At 38.8% G+C, this 21,411-nt stretch overlaps 1 protein-coding gene and 1 long non-coding RNA gene across 2 annotated transcripts in view; one reads left to right on the top strand and one right to left on the bottom strand.

The window, feature by feature from the left end:
* The window catches only part of LOC130839602 (uncharacterized), a 42,695-nt gene extending 21,603 nt beyond the window's left edge, over positions 1 to 21,092 (top strand). Inside the window, exons 2-3 of the long non-coding RNA XR_009049867.1 lie at positions 9,176 to 9,300; positions 20,639 to 21,092. This is a non-coding gene — a long non-coding RNA (uncharacterized LOC130839602). The remainder of the gene's footprint in view (positions 1 to 9,175; positions 9,301 to 20,638) is intronic.
* Positions 3,901 to 21,411, bottom strand: part of LOC130839514 (guanylate-binding protein 1-like) — a 64,707-nt gene continuing 47,196 nt past the window's right edge. Inside the window, exons 5-11 of the mRNA XM_057713719.1 lie at positions 9,148 to 9,344; positions 8,294 to 8,536; positions 7,167 to 7,447; positions 6,310 to 6,522; positions 5,558 to 5,660; positions 5,120 to 5,313; positions 3,901 to 4,017 (exon numbers count right to left, since the gene is read on the bottom strand). Coding sequence (XP_057569702.1) covers positions 3,901 to 4,017; positions 5,120 to 5,313; positions 5,558 to 5,660; positions 6,310 to 6,522; positions 7,167 to 7,447; positions 8,294 to 8,536; positions 9,148 to 9,344 — 1,348 coding nt within the window. The remainder of the gene's footprint in view (positions 4,018 to 5,119; positions 5,314 to 5,557; positions 5,661 to 6,309; positions 6,523 to 7,166; positions 7,448 to 8,293; positions 8,537 to 9,147; positions 9,345 to 21,411) is intronic.

The following is a 21,411-nucleotide window of genomic DNA, read 5'->3' as shown; positions in this document are numbered from 1 at the left end:
GAGATTTCCTTTGTTCCTTTGGTTGTGTCATATTTCTCTGATTCTTTTTGTTCCCTGTAGCTTTGCATTTGTATGTGTGTATCTGAAAGGACATTAACCTCTTCCAGTCTTTATGGACTGACTGTATTTTAGCAGAGAAAGACATTCCCCAATCAGCCCAACTAGAGCTTCTATGAGCAACTCAAATGTTTTCTGAAGATATGCATTCTCCACTCCTCTCCCTCCCTTCTGGGGAAGAAGTTTCAGGTTTATACATACTCCAATTTCAGAGAGTCATGTTTTCCAGACAACTGCTGTAAGCTGGTTTCCCTTCTCCCTATAGCAGTGCTCTGGTAAGCTGCTATGTAGGATACACACTTCTGTCCTCTCCTTCTCTCCTGGGGAGAAATTGCAGGCTTGTACACCTTCTCCCAATCCCACAGAGCTGCGCAGCCCACCGTAAACCTCCTGCTCCTTTTCCTGAGGTTATCGTACTGAAATACTGAGTCTCTGGGTGCAAGTTCCACGTCTCTCCCTCCCAGCTGATGGAGAAGATTCTGGATTATGTCTTTTCCCTGCCTACAGAGCCATTGCAGCTATTGAGAGCCACTGGCTGCTTTTTCCTATGGCAGTGTAATAAAATATTCATGACAGCATGTGCTGGAAGGGCAGGAGGCTGGGTCAAGCTCTACTTCTTTCCCTTCCTCTTGAAAGGGACGTCTCAAAATGGTGTGCCTTCTCTGAGCCCTGCAGAGCCATGTGAGCTGCTGAGAGCTCCTGCCCCACCCCCCCTTTTCTGTTTGTTTTTAGCTTCTCCCAGGAGGCTGACCAACTTGGTTGCCTCAGAGCTCCCAGTGAGGGGAGACAGACATAGATCTCTTGAGCAGCACTCCGAAAATCTAGGAAAGGTGGATGCTTGCTTCCCTCATTCTTTGCCCCCAAGGGAAAAATGGTGAGCTGAGGGGATTTCTCTAAGTGCTGAGCTGTTCGGGCTTGAGGGAGAGGCTGATGTTAGTAAAGGAAAACTGCTCTTCTTACCCATTTCAGAGAGATTTGTCTCACTCTGTGCTCACTTGAGCTCTTGCCAATTCTTAACTGGATTCTGGAGCATATGATTCCCGATTGGAGATCTCAAAAAGGTATTTTGGCCGCAAAAGCATTTTTAAAGTATGTTCTTGTTAGGGGACAAGGGCTGGGACCTCCTGTTGCACTATCTTACTGATACCTTATCAGAATTTTTTTTTTTACTACAAAATCAGTTTCTTTATAAGCTATAGGATTATTCAGCCCATTATTTCAACTTGGGTGGTTTTTTGTAAGTGTGTGCTTTTTGAGAAATTAGTCTGTTTCATCTAAGTTATTGAAATTATGCATCTACACTGATAATACTGTTGATAATTAGTGATAATCAGTGATAATGTTGCTTTTTAATTTATCTCTTAATATATCAAATATTAAAAACATTTATTAAATCTTTATATTTGTGATTTTTAGTGCGTACATTTTCACTGACCTAACTGATTATTGACACTGGACATGTGTAGGGCAGGGAGTTCTGCTATTTTGTCTGTATCTCAGTTTTTGGTGTGTTCCCTCCCTCTAGAACTATGGAGTTTATATTTCCTTTATAAACCCATAGAAGAAAAATGACCAACCTGTCACTTAAACAGGGAAGATATTCTTCTCTAGGCTAAAAAGAATTTTGACACAGAAACCCCAGAAGGCTCAGCAAATGTAGGCCCTAACATGTGGTAGCTTTGGTAGATTCAAAGTGTATAACATTGAATTGTCCTTTTCTTGTCATTATAGCACTCAATGACCCATCTCAGATCTACTATATCAGAAAGTCAGGGGAAGGGTAGGGGCCATAGAATCTTTGTATTTAATACATTTATTTTAATGCACAGCTAGATTGAGGACCACTGTTGAAAGCAACATGGCTCCCTGGGAAGAGAGCTATATTTTGTTCCTGGAGATATTATAGAAAAAGCATTAAACCAGAAGTCAGATGATTTGGAATCTGGTATAGAAACTCATGCTACCAACCTAGAGAGGAAGTTACTTAATTTAGTTTAGCTTTAATTTGCTTATTTTTAAATGATTAACAAACCACTATTTGGTCTTGAAGGCAGAGTTATTCTATTCTATGGTGAAGTTTCATCAACTAATAAACATGTATTTGACTTACTCCTTTCTTGGAGCTCAGCTTGGGAAATACAAAGTATATCTACATAAACACTCCATCTAATATGCTGTTGGTCTCACGTGGTCCCTTATGAAGTCGCAGTTTGAGTAAAGAAGTACTGCTTATAAGCGCTTGCCCTACTGTGGAGAGAGGTGTTCTCCATCCTGATATGAGCAAAGCGGATTCAGTGGAGTAAAAGGTCCCAAGGCAACCAAAAAAAACGCATGCTTGTTAATGTAGATTTAGTGGCATTAGCTGCTTCCCTGCTTTTCTCTCATTATGTAATATTTTGAAACACTGCATAATCTTTTCAAGATGCTAACATATACAATCTAATTTGTATGTTCCTTACAAATGCAAGGAACATAAGGCAGGTGCATAGAACTTTGACTAATGTTTCTAGTATATAAAGCAAGAGTCTGCAAACTATGGCTTCTGAGTGCCACCTGTTTTTGAAAACAGTGTATTCTTGGAACACAGCCATGCCCATCCATTTATGTTTCATCAATGACTGCTTTATGGCAGCATTCAGTGGCAGAGTCAGAGACCATATGGCTCACAAAGCCATCAATAGTTACTATCCCATCTTTTACAGTAAAGTTAGCCAACCATAGCTATATAAACTAAAACCTTATTTTTCTGGTTAAAAACTTTAAAAAATCAGAAATGTAAACTTCAATAAGGCATAATTTATATCCAGATTAAAAATAATTCTTAATCACTTTAAGAAATTTCAACCACATACCCAGGACTTTTGACAATTGTGACAAAGTCTATTGTAAGTAATATCAAGAGCATTATCTTACTGGTCAAAAAAAGTAAAAAACAACCCATATTCTCTTTGGGGAAAATAAGCAGGCTTTCAAATATGACTCTTAAGAATTGGGAAAATATAGCCTAAACTTTAGGGTTATAAACAATCAAATAATAAATTTAGCTCAGTTTTCTAGCACATTATCTGTCATCATTTCAAGTTCATCTTTACAAATTATAAATTGCTACAAACACACCATGTATAATTGTCATCACGTTACTATGTTTAGTCCAATGTCACTTACCTAAAGTTCTAAAGAGCCCCATTAAAGTTATAATCTGGGTGATTTGAGCAAGAAGGGAAAGTTTCCTTCTTTAGCCCATTGATTTATGATCCAACTCATACTCATGCTAATGGTTTCTCCCATCTTCCTATGGAAACTCTGTAGAGTTTCTACATCACTATATAAGGTGATTTGCTTTCGCTTAGAATTCACCAGTAAGCACTGCCCATTCCCAGTGCCAGGAATCACATCATTGCTGACAGACTGTGCAGTCTTGAAACAATGGGACACTGTATACTGTCTTCACTAAGAAGCTAGAATGGTTGACCTTGAAATTGGAAACTGTTGTGCACTTGGCCAAACTCATGACCAACTATGTCCCAAGTCTTTAATCTGAGACTTTACTCAGTATCCACTTGTCCAGGTAGTGGTCATCTGGAAGAAGAAGCTCCAGGATGGTACCAGATTTTGATACCTCCTGGGTTGGCACAGAGGTAAAATGCATCTTGTTACACAGTTTACAATATTGTGAGGTAGATGGACATGATTACAATATAGTACTGCATGTCTTTGCAAATTTTTAGTATAGTAAAAATGCAAAACCTAAATATTAGCAAGTGTGGTGACATTTTTCTTAATTTTAAACTGCTTGATTAATACGTCAGATGAGTGACCAGATAAGCTCTATTCTTTAGTTCTTTAGCTTAGGGAACAATTATTGTTTCGTTCTTGCATCTTCTTCTCGAGATTCTTTATTTCTTGATGAAGTCGTGTGTTCTTTTCTTGGAATCCTTCCTGTAGTAGTTGGGCCTGTTCCTAAAAAAGTGCAAGTGGCGGCTGAATAACGTGTAGCATTAAGTAAATCTCTACCTTCTATCTAGTTTCCACATTCATAGATTTTTAAAAAATATTTAATTTCTTCTTGAAATGTTCTCTACCATTAATTTCATTATCCTTTCTCTTGGGCCTTCCAGCTCTGTGATTACTTTTCCTGAGTCTCCTTGAGTTAAGAAAGACTTGGGGGTTATATCTCCCCATATGTTGCTGAACCTAAACTACCAGTCTTAATGTTTTATCCCATTAATTGTACACAGACTTTGTGGGCAATCTTGTTGAAAAATTTGGTTTCAAATCTTATCTATACATTTTGAGTTTTTTATACTCAAACATACACATGTAACACAGAAATAAATGAAGAATTTTCAAAATCTGTTGCAGTGTCTTAATCTTAGATCAGGGAATTTGATCCAAGCTTCCACAACTTGGTGGCAAGGGAAGCAAAATATAGGTAAGGGAATCAGGGCCCCGGACTGATCATACTGGATCTCTGCACACAATTCCCAACTCAACACACACTAGGAGCAGGGCATAGAAAACTGGTAGGAGTGACAGACTGACACAATGGTGTGAGAGTTAAGGAGTCCTTCTGCTTATGAAGGTTCTCTTGGAGCTAAAAGTCATACCAGGTCTGACAGAGAAAATATTTGTGGATGCCTCTAAGTGATGAAGACAGTTCAGATATCTTCCTAAGCACTGTCATGCTATAAAAGTTAATTTAGTCTCCTCTGAAACTCCGTTTCGTATCCTAAGCAATGAGAACATAGCGGTTTTTGCTTCATATAGTACTAAGCAAGAGATGTGGATAAGACCTTCTTTATAATGCCTAGCAGATAACAGCTACCATGATTGGCAGGTATAATGCTAAAGGACTTGGTGTGACTAACTGCAAATAAAAGCTTTTAACAACCAGACATTGTAGGGGCCATTTCAGGCCAGCAGATAGAGATTGAAAAGTACAAGTGGGCAAGCAAGGTCCTTCTTCTGGGCTTCATGTTCTCACTGCCATGCCACGCTTGTGAACAGGGAGAGTGGGGAGAAAACAGAATAACAGGAATCTCAAGGTGATGCAATTAAATACCTGAAGTTTGAGAGCGAGAGTTCTCTCTTGCTCTTTCAGCAACTGGACCCTATCCTTCTCCATCTTCTCAGTCAGTTGTTTCACATGTTCCTGGTAACTCTTTTCTTTCTGTTCCATCATCTGCTGGTTCTTTGTTTGCATTTCCTGCAGCATTTTTGCTGCAGCCTGTGCAGATTCAGCTTTCACGCGTTCCACTGTCAGGAGGAAAAGGAAAAGAAAAATGTATGTGGATGACCATTTTGCTCCTTTCTTCCATGTACACTTACCTGTCACTGTTGCTACTGACTGCATACACCCTACTCAGAAATGACTTTAGCAAGTAAAAGGCATTTTTTTTTCTCATCTTGCTATAGTTTAAGGGTTCTGTGTTCACCCAGATGAATAGTTAGCGCTTTCAAGATCTTTCGAGGCTATCTAGTCTCTTGACTCGCTCCTCACCTTCAATCAACTTTTCCTTCTCTGAGAGAGTCTGGTCTGTCTGTAGAATTGCATCCATTACAGACTCCTTGGACTTCAAGTAGGCCTGAAGAATCTCTTCAGCCTAGGACCCAGAAAAAATGGGGTTAGTAAGAGGAAATGGCTGTAAGCACTTATTCCTATTTGCCCACCATCTTTCCCTCTAGGAATTGCTCCTCTTGGCCCGGGCGTGCCTGGTGGTCAGGATTCCCTGTCACTGGGTTGAGCACATGTTCCAGGCTGCCCAAGCATGACACTGTCCTGAGCAGAATCCTTTATAAGAGATTGATATAGATATAAATAGTGATTTTCTGTTCTTTTAGACTGAGGGCTCTAATTTTGGAGCTGTTGGTGCTGTGGTCCCACATGGGGTGAGCTTGTTGGAGAATGAAGCCATCATGGCAAAAGCAGATCAGAAGAAAGCGGGTGGAGGGAGAGTGGGAGGGAGGAAAGTGTGGGGTTGAGGGGCGCAACAGGCAGAGAGATAAATGATGACATTACTTGAAATTTTGGATATATCTGATGGCCCAATTTATACCTCGGTTGTTACCTGAGTGCAGTCTCTTGGATGAGCAGATAGGATATATCTGGTATAACAGACTCCCAGTATGTGTTTTTGGAATGAGAGCATGAATCCTGTCAGTTCTGTAATTACGCATCTGTGTGCAATACACTTGGTCACACTGCTGTTTCAAGGGGCATGTCAGCAGCTTCCCAGAATTAATTTTGGTTACCTGTATTCCCTTCCTGGGCTGCTCAAGATACTTTTTCTTCAGCTCTTGTATCTTCTCAATGAAGAGGCGATAGCCTCCTGGTTTAGAATAAATCCCCTGTCTCACACCTTCTTCTAGAGGACCAAAAATATCCTTAAGTAAAGCTGAGCAATGATCTGATGATGCTTTAAGATTCTGGTCACAAAAGTCATCTCGCTTTTTGTCTAGTTGGGCCTTTAATGTAAAAAATAAGAAGTAAAAAGAATAGTGAAAAGATGTTAAGTTGATCTCAGAATTTTTGGAAAGACTTCTCATAAAAGTGAAAATAAAAAAGGTCTGTGACCCCCTAGAAGAACTTAGAGGCCCTCAGCAAAACCATATCCTTCCTCCTGATCCTGCCTTTCTACACAAGTCCCTTTCACCATGGGGGTGACCTTCAGAGCAGAGATTACTAGCTTTATGCTATAGCTTTGGAGGTGATTTTCAAACTGGAGCAGTGATTGCACATGAAATAAATGTGGCTCAACATAAGCCTGTTCATGGTAACTAAGACTAAAATTTTCTTTGATTTTGGCCAGAATATCAATGAGTCTGATAACAGTGAGCATGTCATTTGATTAGAAGCTCTGATTGTTACTTACATGCATGTAATGAAATTATAGGGAAGATTATTTATTCATGAAAGAAAAAAGTTTCAATGCATCCTAATAAAGTATACCAATAAGAATTTCTTCCTCTTGTGATAATAACACATAGTGTTTGTCACCATTTAAAAGTCTAGTAAAAATTGCTTTTCTCAAACTGAGCACCCGTTTCATTTTCTAATAGTACTTTACTTTCCAAGAGCCTAATCCTAGTAAATTTAAGAAAAAAATTACCCCTAGTTCGTTTTGAAATACATGGTCTATATCTTTGAAGGACCTCTTCATGAAGACTTCAATGGCCTCCTTCTCACCGGCCCTGTGCAGGTCCAGCAGCTCCTGGAGGGTTTCCGTGGGCAGCTGCAGCTTCTGGCCCATCTGCTGGTCATAGTGGGCAATGGCCTTTTGCACTGCGGCTGAGTTCTCAATCTCGGCTAAGGCCAGGACTGCATTCTCCATGCAGGGCACATCCCCACTACTGATGGCATTGACATAGGTCTGCACCAGGGTCTCTAGACCTGCAAAGAGAGAACAAATGATGATGTTTATTATAGGTGGAGTGAGGAAACTTTCTATTCTGTGTAATTCTGATGATGTCTATTACCAACCATTTGCCTTACAGCATCAGTGTCCTAGCATCACCTGCAAACTGGCTAAAAATGCAGACTCTCAGCCTCTGCCCCAGTTCCACTGACTTAGACCCTCATGTCTGGCAGGAACCTCAGGTGGTACATATGCACATCAAAGGTTGAGAACATCTGTTCTAGATCGCCTAGGCCTGTGTTTATTGAGTGTATTCACTTCACCCCCAAGCACTGTTAGGACAGAAACCATATCTCTCTCATTTATGTCTGTATCATGAGCCCTGGTAGGTCCATGGGAAACATTTGATTAATATTTGTGGAACAAATCAAAAGGAGTCCTTTTGTTTATTCTGGCAAAGTTCTGGACAACTTTCTGTGATGATGGAAATGTTTTGTATGTTCTGTCCAGTGTGGTAGCCACTAGACACGTGTAGCTGTGAGCCCTTGAGACATAGCTGTGTGATCATAATGTTAAATTTCTTTGATTTTAATTCATTTACATTTAAATTTTGATAGCTGCACTTTTCCATAGACAACCATATTGGACAGGGCAGGTCCAGTTTACTAGGACAATTTTAAGCTCTTTTTTTCTTTAGCCTTTTCTATCTTTTCTCACCTAAGAAATTTGACTAATAAAACCTGTTAGATGTGTTGGTGCCATCTTGAATTCAGCGCAATAATAGCAGTAGGTGTGCATTTTTCAGAGCCGAAGCCAGGTGGATGTTATTACACCATCCTTTAGTCTTAACAGTGAGAGTAAAGAATGGGAAGAGGACTCACAAAGTCCATTGACTTTGATGCCTCCTGAAAGAGTTTTCGTTTTGGAATTGCTGAAGATGTAGGAATAGAAGACTGCAGCTTGTTGCACAAATTCGGAGTCCAGATCATCACCACACAGTTCCTCAAGCTGGCCCAGTTTCTTCCTACTGGTGGGCCAATCGAAGATAAAGCATTTCTTGTTTGGGAAGAACTGCCGGATACAGAGTCGAGGCAGATTAAAATTTTTATCTTTTTGATTGGTACCTGGAGGAAGATAAAAGGAACTTGCCTAATATAGGTGCTTGCAAACTTTTTCCTTAAAGGGCCAAACAGTAAATATTTTAGGCTTTGCAAGCCAGATGGTCTCTTTTCCAAGTACTCAGTTGTATTATTGTAGCATGAACGCAGGCATAGACAATCTATAAATGAATGGGCATAGCATTATTCCAATAAAACCTTATTTACAAAACCAGCTGGTAGGCTGAATTAGACATTATTTGCCTGTGGGCCATCCTTTACCAACCTCTAGACTAGTGCACGGTTCATACTTTTATTTATTTTCTTCCAATAAATGACCTATTTTACTCCATATTCTTCAGTTAATTACAGCATCACAAGCCCTAAGCAGGGAGATAATATCAATCTAATCACAGCACAGGGAAAGGTGAAAGAAAAAGAAACTTGTTCTTAGAACAGGGAGAAAATAATTTAAAATCGAATCTATTAATTCAGTTAGTAAACAAGCATGAATTCTTAGTAATCGCCCCCTGAGAAGAAATAAAAACCATAGATATAAGAAAACAGCTGATAGAAAACGAAAGAATGATAGTTTTCCGTGTTTTGTCATCCCATTTACCACCTCTAAGTCTCCTGACCTTTCCTAAGCTTGAGTGAATTCTGCAGGTACTCGTCTGCTGTGATGGATTGCCCATCTGCTTCCAAGTCTAGGGAGAAATCCCTCAGTGTCCACACAAAGTCTGGAAAGAAGCTCACAAAGTCAGCTGAATCCTGAACCCCATCCATGTCAGGTGAAAATTTTGCCCTGATTCTACCTGTGAGTTCTGTCACATAGCTGAGTAGCAAATTAAGAAAATCTGGCATGAAAAAAACCATGCCCCCCATTCTACATTAGTTCCACATACAAAACCTTTGTTTTGCCTCTGTTCTTAACCCAAGTATCAATTCTTCAGTAGGTATTGATATGTACGATTTTTCCCTTGCCCTTGAATTATATTTTAATGTTTCTCTTTTTGTACTTGATTCACCAAGATGCACAGTTAGGCAGCTGTTGTTGTTGGTTTTTTTTTTAATATTTTTAAACATTTGTGTGAAAGGACACTATTAACAGAGTTAAATAGGTAACACACAGAATGGGAGGAAATATTTGCTAGTCAGGAATCTGATAAGGGATTGATATCCAGAATATATGAAGAAGTCCTACAATGCAACACAAATAAGCAAATTAAAGATCAACCCAATTAAAAAATGAGCAAAGGACTCGAATAGACATTTCTCCAAAGAAATTATTCAAAAGACCAATAAACACATGAAAAGACACTCAACATTACTAGTCATTAGGGAAGTACAAAGCAAAACCACAATATCTTGCAACAACCTGTAGTGGATAATAATCTGAAAATATATATATATAACTGACTCACATGGCTATACACCTGAAACTAGCAAAATATTGTAAATCAACTGTACTCCAAAAAAAAAAAAAAGCAGCGAAACATAGTTTAGATCTTATACGAATCCTGAAAATTAACTGATGTTTATAAGGAAATTGGAAAATTTAACACTGAAGGAATTTGATAATATTAAAGAATTTTTATTTTAAAAAAACCCACAATGAGATACTACTTCACACCCATTAGAATGGCCACTATCAAAAAACCAAAAAATAATGTGTTGGTGAGAAATTAGAACCACTGTGTATTTTTTGTGGGAAGGTAAAATGGTTTCTGTGGAAAACAAAATGGTGATTTCTTAAAAGATGGAACATAGAATTATCATATGACCCAGCAATTCCACTTCTTTTTTTTTTTTTCCTTTTTTTTCTCCAGATGTTTATTGGAGTATAATTGCTTTATACTGTTGTGCTATTTTATGCTATACAACAAAGTGAATCAGCTGTGTTTATACATATATCCCCATATCCCCTCCCTTTGAGCCTCCCTCCCACCCTCCATATCCCATCCCTCTAGGCCATCACCAATCATCAATTTGATCTCCCTGTGTTATGCAGGTGCTTCCCACTAGCCATCAGTTTTACATTTGGTAGTGTATACATGTCAATGCTACTCCACCTCTTGGTGTATACCCAAAAGAAGTGAAAGTAGGGACTTGAGCAGATATCTGTATACCCATGTTCTTAGTAACATTATTCATAATAGCCAAAATGTGGAAGCAACCCAAATGCCCATCAACAGATGAATGGATAAACAAATCTGTACGCACATGCAATTATTTAGCCTTAAAAAGGAAGAGAATTTTGACACATCTACAACATTGATGAACCTTGAAGACATTATGCTAAGTGAAATAAGGTAATTACAAAAGGACCAATAATGTATGATTTCTCTTATATGAGATTCCTAGACCAGTCAAATTTATAGACAATGTAGAATGGTGGTTGTCAAAGGCTGAGGCATTATTGTTTATTGGGGTACAGCGTTTCTGTTGGGGGAAACTTAAGGAGATGGATGCTGGTGATGTTTATACAATAGTGTGAATTTACTTAATGCCACAGAAATTTTAAAAATGGTAACAGCGGTAACTTTTACGTTATATGTATCTTACAACAGTTAGCAAATAGAAAAGAAAAAGGAAATAACCAACACAGTTTTAAATATTTTTTAAATCTTAAAGATCAGTGGAAACTTGCTCTTACTACATGAACATTTTTGTGAATGTCTTGTAATTTATTGTTACATACATTACTTATTTTTTTTTCAACAACACCACCTTTATTCAAAAATATATATCTATGAGACATTTCAGAATATACTGCTACTGCCAATGGCAGCCTATACTTCTAAATAAAGTCCTAAATTAATATACAAATTTAAGCTTTAAAAATATTAAGAAAAAAACAAAAAACAGAACAAAAAACAAAGGAAGCTTGAAAACTTTCTGAGGAATATGACCTAAAGGAAAGGTCTTTGAGGCCAATGGATGCCCTAAGTAGAGGAAAACACAAAACAAAAAACCACCCACCCCACCCCACCAGATCACCTCACACATACAAGGAGAAAGGTTCATTTAAATTAAACAAATGAAGTAAAAAGCACACTTGGGGAGGATGTGGGAGGATTAAAAGTTAAAAAACAAAAGCATTTCATTGAAAAACAAAAAACAGAACTAACTTCCTTACAGGAAGTCCACCAGTAACAGGTGTTAAGAGGCCAACAGAGGGAGAAAAGATGGCGGCGAAGTAGAGAGACGTGGAGTGCATCCCTCTCCACAGATGCATTGGGAATGCACGGAAGGACGCAGTAATTCCCACAGAGAACGAGCTGAACACCAGCAGACGGCCTCGGACACCAGAAAGGGCTGTGGGGAGCCCGACATAGCCGGTAGGGAGGCATCTACGAGGGCTCAAAGAGGGTGAAGCGGCGGAGCTGTGGCAGACGGGAGGGAGTGAGAAACACACGGAGGGTCTGCAGCGCAGCTCAGCGTTCCCGGACCAAGACATCGATCCGCGGCTGAACGGAGGGTCCAGGAGCGGGAGCGTGGGAACCGGAGAGCTGGTTCAGGGGGAGAAACATTGTTGCCGGTAGGGTGATGGACCGAGAGGACAGGAGGGAGGAGGTCCGCGGAGAGGAGTGCCCGTCCCTGAGAGCTGCCCGGCCATGATGGAGGCTGCAGGCTCCCGGGCCGGGGGGGGGGGGGGGGCGGAGGAGCCACGCGCCTAGCCTCTCCCTCTCTTTCAGTGCCTCTGCAACAGGCAGTGGAGAGACGCCCTGCAGGCCACCTAAGGTGCTCAGGGATAACAAGCACCCTCAGGCACTCGGGTGGGGCTACGGTAAAACCCCTTGCAACACCAGCAGCAGGGAGGCTGCCAAGAGAAAAAAAAAAAAAAAACAACAGCATCAAAAAGAAAAAAACCCTGAGAGAGGCCCAACTCTAAGACTTTCCGTTTACACCTGAGCCACCAGCACCCTCTGCAACAGGTACCTCCAAGCCCGACTGAAACAACAGTGCACCACTGCTCACTCACTCCCAGGAGAAGGAGCCACTATTGTACCCTCTCCCTCTCCACACACCGACGCTTACAGACGAACAATAAAGGAACCTTTGCTGGTCACAGAATAACGCAAAAAAAACCCAAGGCAAGGAGAAGGACACTTACAGCTGAGACGCTAAGGAAACAGAAATAGTAGTATCAATACCTATTGAACTGGTCCATTCTGGGATCAGTTCTGGATTTTTTTTTTTTTCTTTCTCTCTCTCTCTCTCTTTTTTTTTTTTTTTTTGATTTATTAAATACGATCTTAGCCCTAAGGGATCTACAAGTTTTATAACATAATTTTTTAATGATATTTTTTATTCTTTTTTTTTTTTTTGCCTTTTTATATACTTCTATATCTAGCTAAGTTTTTGGTAGTATGGACAAAATATCTCTCATACTTTCCTTTTATCCCTATCTTTTATACATTTCTATTCCTTTCTTTTTATTTGCATAATTCCAACTACATTACGCTCTTCTGTTCCCCTTTCTTCCAGCCTTTTTAAGTTTATTTTATCTTAACATACTTATAAGCAACACTATTGGTCTGCTCAGACTCCTTGCTCTATTCTCCAGATGACGCACTGCCTTGGTATTTAATATTAGGCTTTTGTCTTTATCTTAGTTCTTAGTACACTTGTCTAATTACATTCTGAGAATCTCCATTCTCTCTGGTGGTACTCTGGCTCTTTTCTATATTTGATCCTAGCTTACAAAATCTCCCTGGATTGATGTTTGTATGTGTAAGGTGTTATTTGTTGTTTGTTTGCTTTTGCTTTTGTCTCTGATTTGTTCTGTTTCAGTTGTCAATTTCTGCTGGGTTTCTCTTTGAATATCTGATAGCACACTGGGGTTCTGTCAGGTCTTTCTAGAGCCTTATGTCCTAACGGATTCAGTAACTGTGTGTCTTATACATGTATGTGTTTCCTAGACTTAATATTCATTTAATCCAATACTTGGACATTAGTCTGAGGCTTGGTCAGTCTTCTATAAACACCTCTATCGCCAGGACAAGCAACCCCAAAAGTTTGGGCAACCATGAGGAAACAAAGAAACACCATGCAGGCAAAGGAGCAGGAAGAAAACCCACAAGACCAAATAAATGAGGAAGAAATAGGAAAAATGCCTGAAAAAGAATTTAGAGTAATGATAGTAAAAATGATACAAAATCTCGATAACAAAATAGAGAAAGTGCAAGAAACAGTTCATAAGAACTCAGAAAAACAAACAGCAATGGATAACAAAATAACTGAAATTAAAAATACTCTAGATGCTATAACCAGCAGAATGACTGAGGCAGAAGAACGAATAAGTGAGTTGGAAGATAGAATGGGGGAAATAACTGCCACAGAGCAGGAAAAAGAAAAAAGAATAAAAAGATTAGAAGACAGTCTCAGAGACCTCAGTGATAACCTTAAACGTACCAACATTCGAATTATAGGCATCCCAGAAGAAGAAGAAACCAAGAAAGGGTCTGAGAAAATATTTGAAGAGGTTATAGTGGAAAACGTCCCCAACATGGGAAAGGAAATAATTAACCAAGTCCAAGAAGCACAGAGAGTCCCATACAGAATAAACCCAAGGAGAAATACACCCAGGCACATATTAATCAAGCTAATGAAAATAAACACAAAGAAAAAATATTAAAAGCAGCAAGAGAAAAGCAGCCAATAACATATAAGGGAAAGCTCATAAGGATAACAGCTGAACTTTCTGCAGAAACTGCAGGCCAGAAGAGAATGGCAGGATATATTGAAAGTCCTGAAAGAGAAACACATACACCTGAGAATACTCTACCCAGCAAGAATCTCATTCAGATTTGAGGGAGAAATCAAAAGCTTTCCAGACAAGCAAAAGTTAAGAGAATTCAGCACCACTAAACCAGCCTTACAACAAGTGCTCAAGGAACTTCTCTAAGTAGGAAACACAAGAAAAGGAAAACACCTACAAATACAAACCCAAAACAATTAAGAAAATGGTAATTGGAACACACATGTCAATAATCACTTTAAATGTAAATGGATTAAATGCTCCAACCAAAAGACACAGACTGGCTAAATGGATCCAAAAACAAGACCCTTCTATATGCTGCCTACAAGAAACCCACTTCAGACCAAGGGATACATATAGACTGAAAGGAAAGGGATGGAAAAAGATATTTCATGCAAATGGAAGTCAAAAGAAAGCTGCAGTAGCAATACTCATATCAGACAAATTAGACTTTAAAGTGAAGACTATTAAAAGAGACAAGGAAGGACACTACATAATGATCAAGGAATCCATTCAAGAAGAACATATCACAATGGTAAATATCTATGCCCCCAACATAGGAGCACCTCAATACATAAGGCAAATGCTAACAGCCATAAAAGGCGACATCGACAGTAACACAATAATAGTGGGAGACTGGAACACCCCACTTACATCAATGGACAGATCATCCAAACAGAAAATAAAGACACACAAGCTTTAAATGACACATTAGACCATCTTGACTTCATTGATATTTATAGGACATTCCATCCAAAAACGACAGACTACACTTTCTTCTCAAGTGCACACGGAACATTTTCCAGGATAGATCACATCTTGGGTCACAAATCAAACCTCAGCAAATTCAAGAAAATTGAAATCATATCAAGCATCTTCTCTGACCACAATGCCATGAGACTAGATATCAATTACAGGAAAAAAACTGCAAAAAATACAAACACATGGAGGCTAAGCAATTCACTCTTAAACAACCAAGGAATCACTAAAGAAATCAAAGAGGAAATCAAAAAATATCTAGAAACAAATGACAATGAAAACACAACAACCCAAAGCCTATGGGATGCAGCAAAAGCAGTTCTAAGAGGGAAGTTTATAGCAATACAGTCCTACCTTAAGAAACAAGAAAATGATCGAATAAACAACCTAACCTTACACCTAAAACAACTAGAGAAAGAAGAACAAAGAAACCCAAAAGTGAGCAGAAGGAAAGAAATCATAAAGATCAGAGCAGAAATAAATGAAAAAGAAAGGAAAGAAACCATAAGAAAAATAAAACTAAAAGCTGGTTCTTTGAGAAGATTAACAAAATTGATAAACCATTAGCCAGACTCATCAAGAAAAAAAGGGAGAAGACGCAAATCAACAGAATTAGAAATGGAAAAGGAGAAGTCACAACGGACACCTCAGAAATACAAAAGATCATGAGAGACTACTACAAGCAACTATATGGCAATCAATTGGATAACCTGGAAGAAATGGATACATTCTTAGAAAAATACAATCTTCCAAGACTGAACCAGGAAGAAATAGAAACCATGAACAGACCAATCACAAGTACGGAAATTGAGGCAGTCATTAAAAATCTCCCAATACACAAAAGCCCAGGACCAGATGGGTTCAGGGGTGAATTCTATCAAACATTTCGAGAAGAGCTAACACCAAGCCTTCTGAAACTCTTCCAAAATACCGCAGAAGGCGGAGCACTCCCAAACTCATTCTATGAGGCCACCATCACCCTGATACCAAAATCAGGGAAAGATGTCACAAAAAAAGAAAACTACAGACCAATATCACTGATGAATATAGATGTAAAAATCCTCAACAAAATACTAGCTAACAGACTCCAACAACACATTAAAAAAATCATACACCATGATCAAGTGGGGTTTATCCCTGGGATGCAAGGATTCTTCAATGTATGCATATCAATCAACGTGATACATCATATCAACAAATTGAAGGATAAAAACCATATGATCATTTCAATATATGCAGAAAAAGCTTTTGACAAAGTTCAACATCCATTTATGATAAAAGCTCTCCAGAAAATGGGCATAGAAGGAAATTACCTCAACATAATAAAAGCCATATATGAAAAACCAAAAGCCAACATCGTTCTCAATGGGGAAAAACTGGAAGAATTCCCTCTAAGAACAGGAACAAGACAAGGGTGTCCACTCTCACCACTATTATTCAACATAGTTTTGGAAGTTTTAGCCACAGCAATCAGAGAAGAAAAAGAAATAAAAGGAATCCAAATTGGAAAAGAAGAAGTAAAATTGTCACTCTTTGCAGATGACATGATATTATATATAGAAAACCCTAAAGACTCTACCAGAAAACTGCTAGCACTAATTGATGAGTTTAGTAAAGTAGCAGGATACAAAATTAATGCACAGAAATCTCTTGCATTCCTATACACTAACAACGGAGGAGCAGAAAGAGAAATTAAGGAAACTCTCCCATTCACCATTGCAACCAAAAGAATAAAATACCTAGGAATAAACCTGCCTAAGGAGGCAAAAGATCTGTATGCAGAAAACTTTAAGACATTGATGAAAGAAATCAAAGACGACACAAACAGATGGAAGGATATACCATGTTCCTGGATTGGAAGAATCAACATAATGAAAATGACTGTACTACCCAAAGCAATTTACAGATTCAATGCAATCCCGATCAAATTACCAATGGCATTTTTCACAGAACTAGAGCAAGAAATCTTACGATTTGTATGGAAACGCAAAAAAACCCGAAGAGCCAAACCAATCTTGAGAAGGAAAACTGGAGTTGGTGGAATCAGGCTTCCTGACTTCAAACTATACTACAAGGCCACAGTGATCAAGACAGTATGGTACTGGCACAAAAATATAAAGGATGATCAATGGAATAGAATAGAGAACTCAGAAGTAAGCCCAAACACATATGGGCACCTTATCTTTGACAAAGGAGGCACGAGTATACAATGGAAAAAAGACAGCCTCTTCAATAAGTGGTGCTGGGAACATTGGACAGCAACATGTAAAAGAATGAAATTAGAACACTTCCTAACACCATACACAAAAATAAACTCAAAATGGATTAAAGACCTACATGTAAGGCCAGACACTATAAAACTCCTCGAGGAAAACATAGGCAGAACACTCTATGACATCCATCAAAGCAACATCCTTTTTGACCCACCTCCTAGAATCAGGGAAATAAAATCAAGAATAAATGAATGGGACCTCATGAAACTTAAAAGCTTTTGCACAGCAAAAGAAACCGTAAAGAAGACTAAAAGGCAACCCTCAGAATGGGAAAAAATAATTGCCTATGAAACAACGGACAAAGGATTAACCTCCAATATATACAAGCAGCTCATGCACCTTAATACCAAAAAAGCAAATAACCCAATCCACAAATGGGCAGAAGACCTAAATAGACATTTCTCCAAAGAAGACATACAGATGGCCATCAAACACATGAAAAGATGCTCAACATCACTAATCATCAGACAAATGCAAGTCAAAGCCACAATGAGGTATCACCTCACACCAATCAGAATGGCCATCATCACAAAGTCTGGAAACAACAAATGTTGGAGAGGGTGTGGAGAAAAGGGAACTCTCCTGCACTGTTGGTGGGACTGTAAGTTTGTACAGCCACTATGGAAAATCATTTGGAGGTTCCTTAAAAAACTACAAATAGAACTACCATATGATCCAGTAATCCCACTCCTGGGCATATACCCAAAGAAAACCATAAGCCCAAAAGAAACTTGTACCATAATGTTTATTGCAGCACTATTTACAATAGCCAGAACATGGAAGCAACCTAAATGCCCATCAACAAATGAATGGATACAGAAGATGTGGCATATATATACACAATGGAATATTACTCAGCTATAAAAAGGGATGAGATGGAGCTATATGTAATGAGGTGGATAGAACTACAATCTGTCATACATAGTGAAGTAAGTCAGAAAGAGAAAGACAAATATTGTATGCTAACTCACATATACGGAATCTAAAAATGGTACTGTTGAACTCAGTGACAAGAACAAGGATGCAGATATAGAGAATGGACTGGAGAACTCGAGGTATGGGAGGGGGCGGGGGGTGAAGGGGAAACTGAGAAGAAGCGAGAGAGTAGCACAGACATATATATACTACCAACTGTAAAATAGTCAGTGGGAAGTTGCTGTATAACAAAGGGAGTCCAACTCGAGGATGGAAGATGCCTTAGAGGACTGGGGCGGGGAGGGTGGGGGGGACTCGAGGTGGGGGGAGTCAAGGAAGGGAGGAAATACAGGGATATGTGTATAAAAACAGATGATTGAACCTGGTGTACCCCCCAAAAAATAAAAAAATAAAAATAAATAAATAAATAAATAAATAAATAGAAAGGAAGATCAATGGAATAGAATAGAGAACTCAGAGGAGAGCCCAAACACATATGGGCACCTTATCTTTGACAAAGGAGGCAAGAATATACAATGGAAAAAAGACAGCCTCTTCAATAAGTGGTGCTGGGAAAATTGGACAGCAACATGTAAAAGAATGAAATTAGAACACTTCCTAACACCATACACAAAAATAAACTCAAAATGGATTAAAGACCTACATGTAAGGCCAGATACTATCAAACTCCTCGAGGAAAACATAGGCAGAACACTCTATGACATACATCAAAGCAAGATCCTTTTTGACCCGCCTCCTAGAATCAGGGAAATAAAATCAAGAATAAACAAATGGGACCTCATGAAACTTAAAAGTTTTTGCACAGCAAAAGAAACCATAAACAAGACAAGAAGGCAAACCTCAGAATGGGAAAAAATACTTGCCAATGAAGCAATGGACAGAGGATTAATCTCCAAAATAGACAAGCAGCGCATACAGCTTAATACCAAAAAAGCAAATAACCCAATCCACAAATGGGCAGAGGACCTAAATAGACATTTCTCCAAAGAAGACATACAGGTGGCCAACAAACACATGAAAAGATGCTCAACATCACTCATCATCAGAGAAATGCAAGTCAAAGCCACAATGAGGTATCACCTCACACTGGTCAGAATGGCCATCATCAAAACATCTAGAAACAACAAATGTTGGAGAGGGTGTGGAGAAACAGGAACTCTCCTGCACTGTTGGTGGGAATGTAAGTTGGTACAGTCACTATGGAAAACAGTTTGGAGTTTCCTTACAAAACTAAAAATAAAACTACTATATGATCCAGTAATCCTACTATTGGGCATATACCCAGAGAAATCCATAATCTGAAAAGAAACATGTACCATAATGTTTACTGCAGCAGTATTTACAATAGCCAGGACATGGAAGCAACCTAAATGCCCATCAACAGATGAATGGATAAAGAAGATGTGGCATATATATACAATGAAATATTACTCAGCTATAAAAAGGGATGAAATGGAGCTATATGTAATGAGGTGGATAGACCTAGAGTCTGTCATACAGAGTGAAGTAAGTCAGAAAGAGAAAGACAAATATTGTATGCTAACTCATATATAAGGAATCTAAAAATGGTACTGATGAACTCAGTGGCAAGACAAGAATAAGGATGCCGATGCAGAGAAAGGACTGGAGGACACAAGGTTGGGGGGGAGGGGGTGAAGGGGAAGCTGGGATGAAGTGAGAGAGTAGCATAGACATATATATACTACCAACTGTAAAATAGATAGCCAGTGGGAAGTTACTTTATAACAAAGGGAGTTCAACTAGATGATGGATGATGCCTTAGAGGACTGGGACGGGGAGGGTGAGGGGGGAGTCGAGGGAGGCAGGGAATACGGGGATATGTGTATAAATACAGATGATTGACCTTGGTGTACCTCAAAAACTGGTACAAGAGTGTAAAGCAATTATATTCCAATAAAAAAAAAGAGAGATGCACTGCTAGGTTTTCCTTTAAGCCGTAGTCTATTTCCTAATTCTAACTTCCTCTGCATCAATAGACAGAAGAGACATTTAAGAAATAGTTGGATTCCAAGGAGGATGTGGCTGATGCACTTCTACAGGCTGATCAGACACTTACAGAAAAGGAAAAAGAGATTGAAGGTGAAAACAGCTGGAAACACTCTAGATAGGTGAAAAGCCCTAGAATGTTAATGGCAGCCACATTAGTCCACCTGGAATATTACTGTAGAGCAAAAAATAGCAAGTATAGTTCATAGTTTTAGGGGTTTCTTTTCTTAGCCAGTGTTTATGTTAATATGTCTTCTGATTACTTGGTGCAAAAATTACCACAAGAAGTTTTCTGTATGAAATAAGAATGAAGCAAACAAGCAAAAAGGGGTGAAAGGCAAAATAAAGCTATAACAATTTAATCATATTTCTCTGCTTATTTTTCTTCAGTGAAATGGAGAAAGTCTGAATCTGCAGAAGCTGCAAACAGAATTTTGAGGAAATGCAAAACAAGAATGCACAGATAATGCAAGAAAAAGAAAAGAGTTTCCCTGAATATATGAAACAGGTGGCTGAGTCTATGGAAAAGGAAAGGGCCCAGTTAATGGCAGAGCAGGAGAGGGTTCTAACGCTTAAATCTCAGGTATTGTTATTTCCATTCTATCTTCCACTGTGCTGAATCAAAAACACTGCTTAGAAGTTAGAGCATTAGGTCAGTTTAAGGACTTTTCTAGCCTAAACACTAGTAGGCATTTCACTCTCTTACTGCCTCTACCCTTGAACATCTCTGGTTACTAAAGGCTGTTTACTTGCAGAATCAAATCTCATGGAAACTTTTATTGCTAAATTACTAATAAACCATAGCTATTCATTGTTAGGCACTGCATAGTATCTTTACAGATATTCTGTGATCAAATGCTCATGTTATGTTACAGGTACATGTTATATTGTCATGTTTCAAAACAGTAAATTGTAATTTCATGAGAGATAAGTAACTTTTCTGAGTCCTTCCTTATGGGAAAAAATCTGTACTGTCTTACGTACTGAGTGGAGTCCACAGTGACTGTTTCTGCTATGCGTGATATAACTTTATCTCTGGAGGCACCCCTAGTGAGTAGGAAGACTCTATGCCCATCTACACAATGAACTACGTAATTAAATACCCAGGTTGCCAGTACTCCATGCCTACTCCAAGTCTATATTGATTCGGGGTGTCCACCCAA

Source organism: Hippopotamus amphibius, chromosome 1 (genome assembly GCF_030028045.1).
Source record: "Hippopotamus amphibius kiboko isolate mHipAmp2 chromosome 1, mHipAmp2.hap2, whole genome shotgun sequence".
In the NCBI taxonomy this organism is placed as follows: domain Eukaryota; kingdom Metazoa; phylum Chordata; class Mammalia; order Artiodactyla; family Hippopotamidae; genus Hippopotamus; species Hippopotamus amphibius.
The sequence above is the reverse complement of the archived record's forward strand: the minus strand, read 5'-3'. Positions and strand labels throughout refer to the sequence as shown.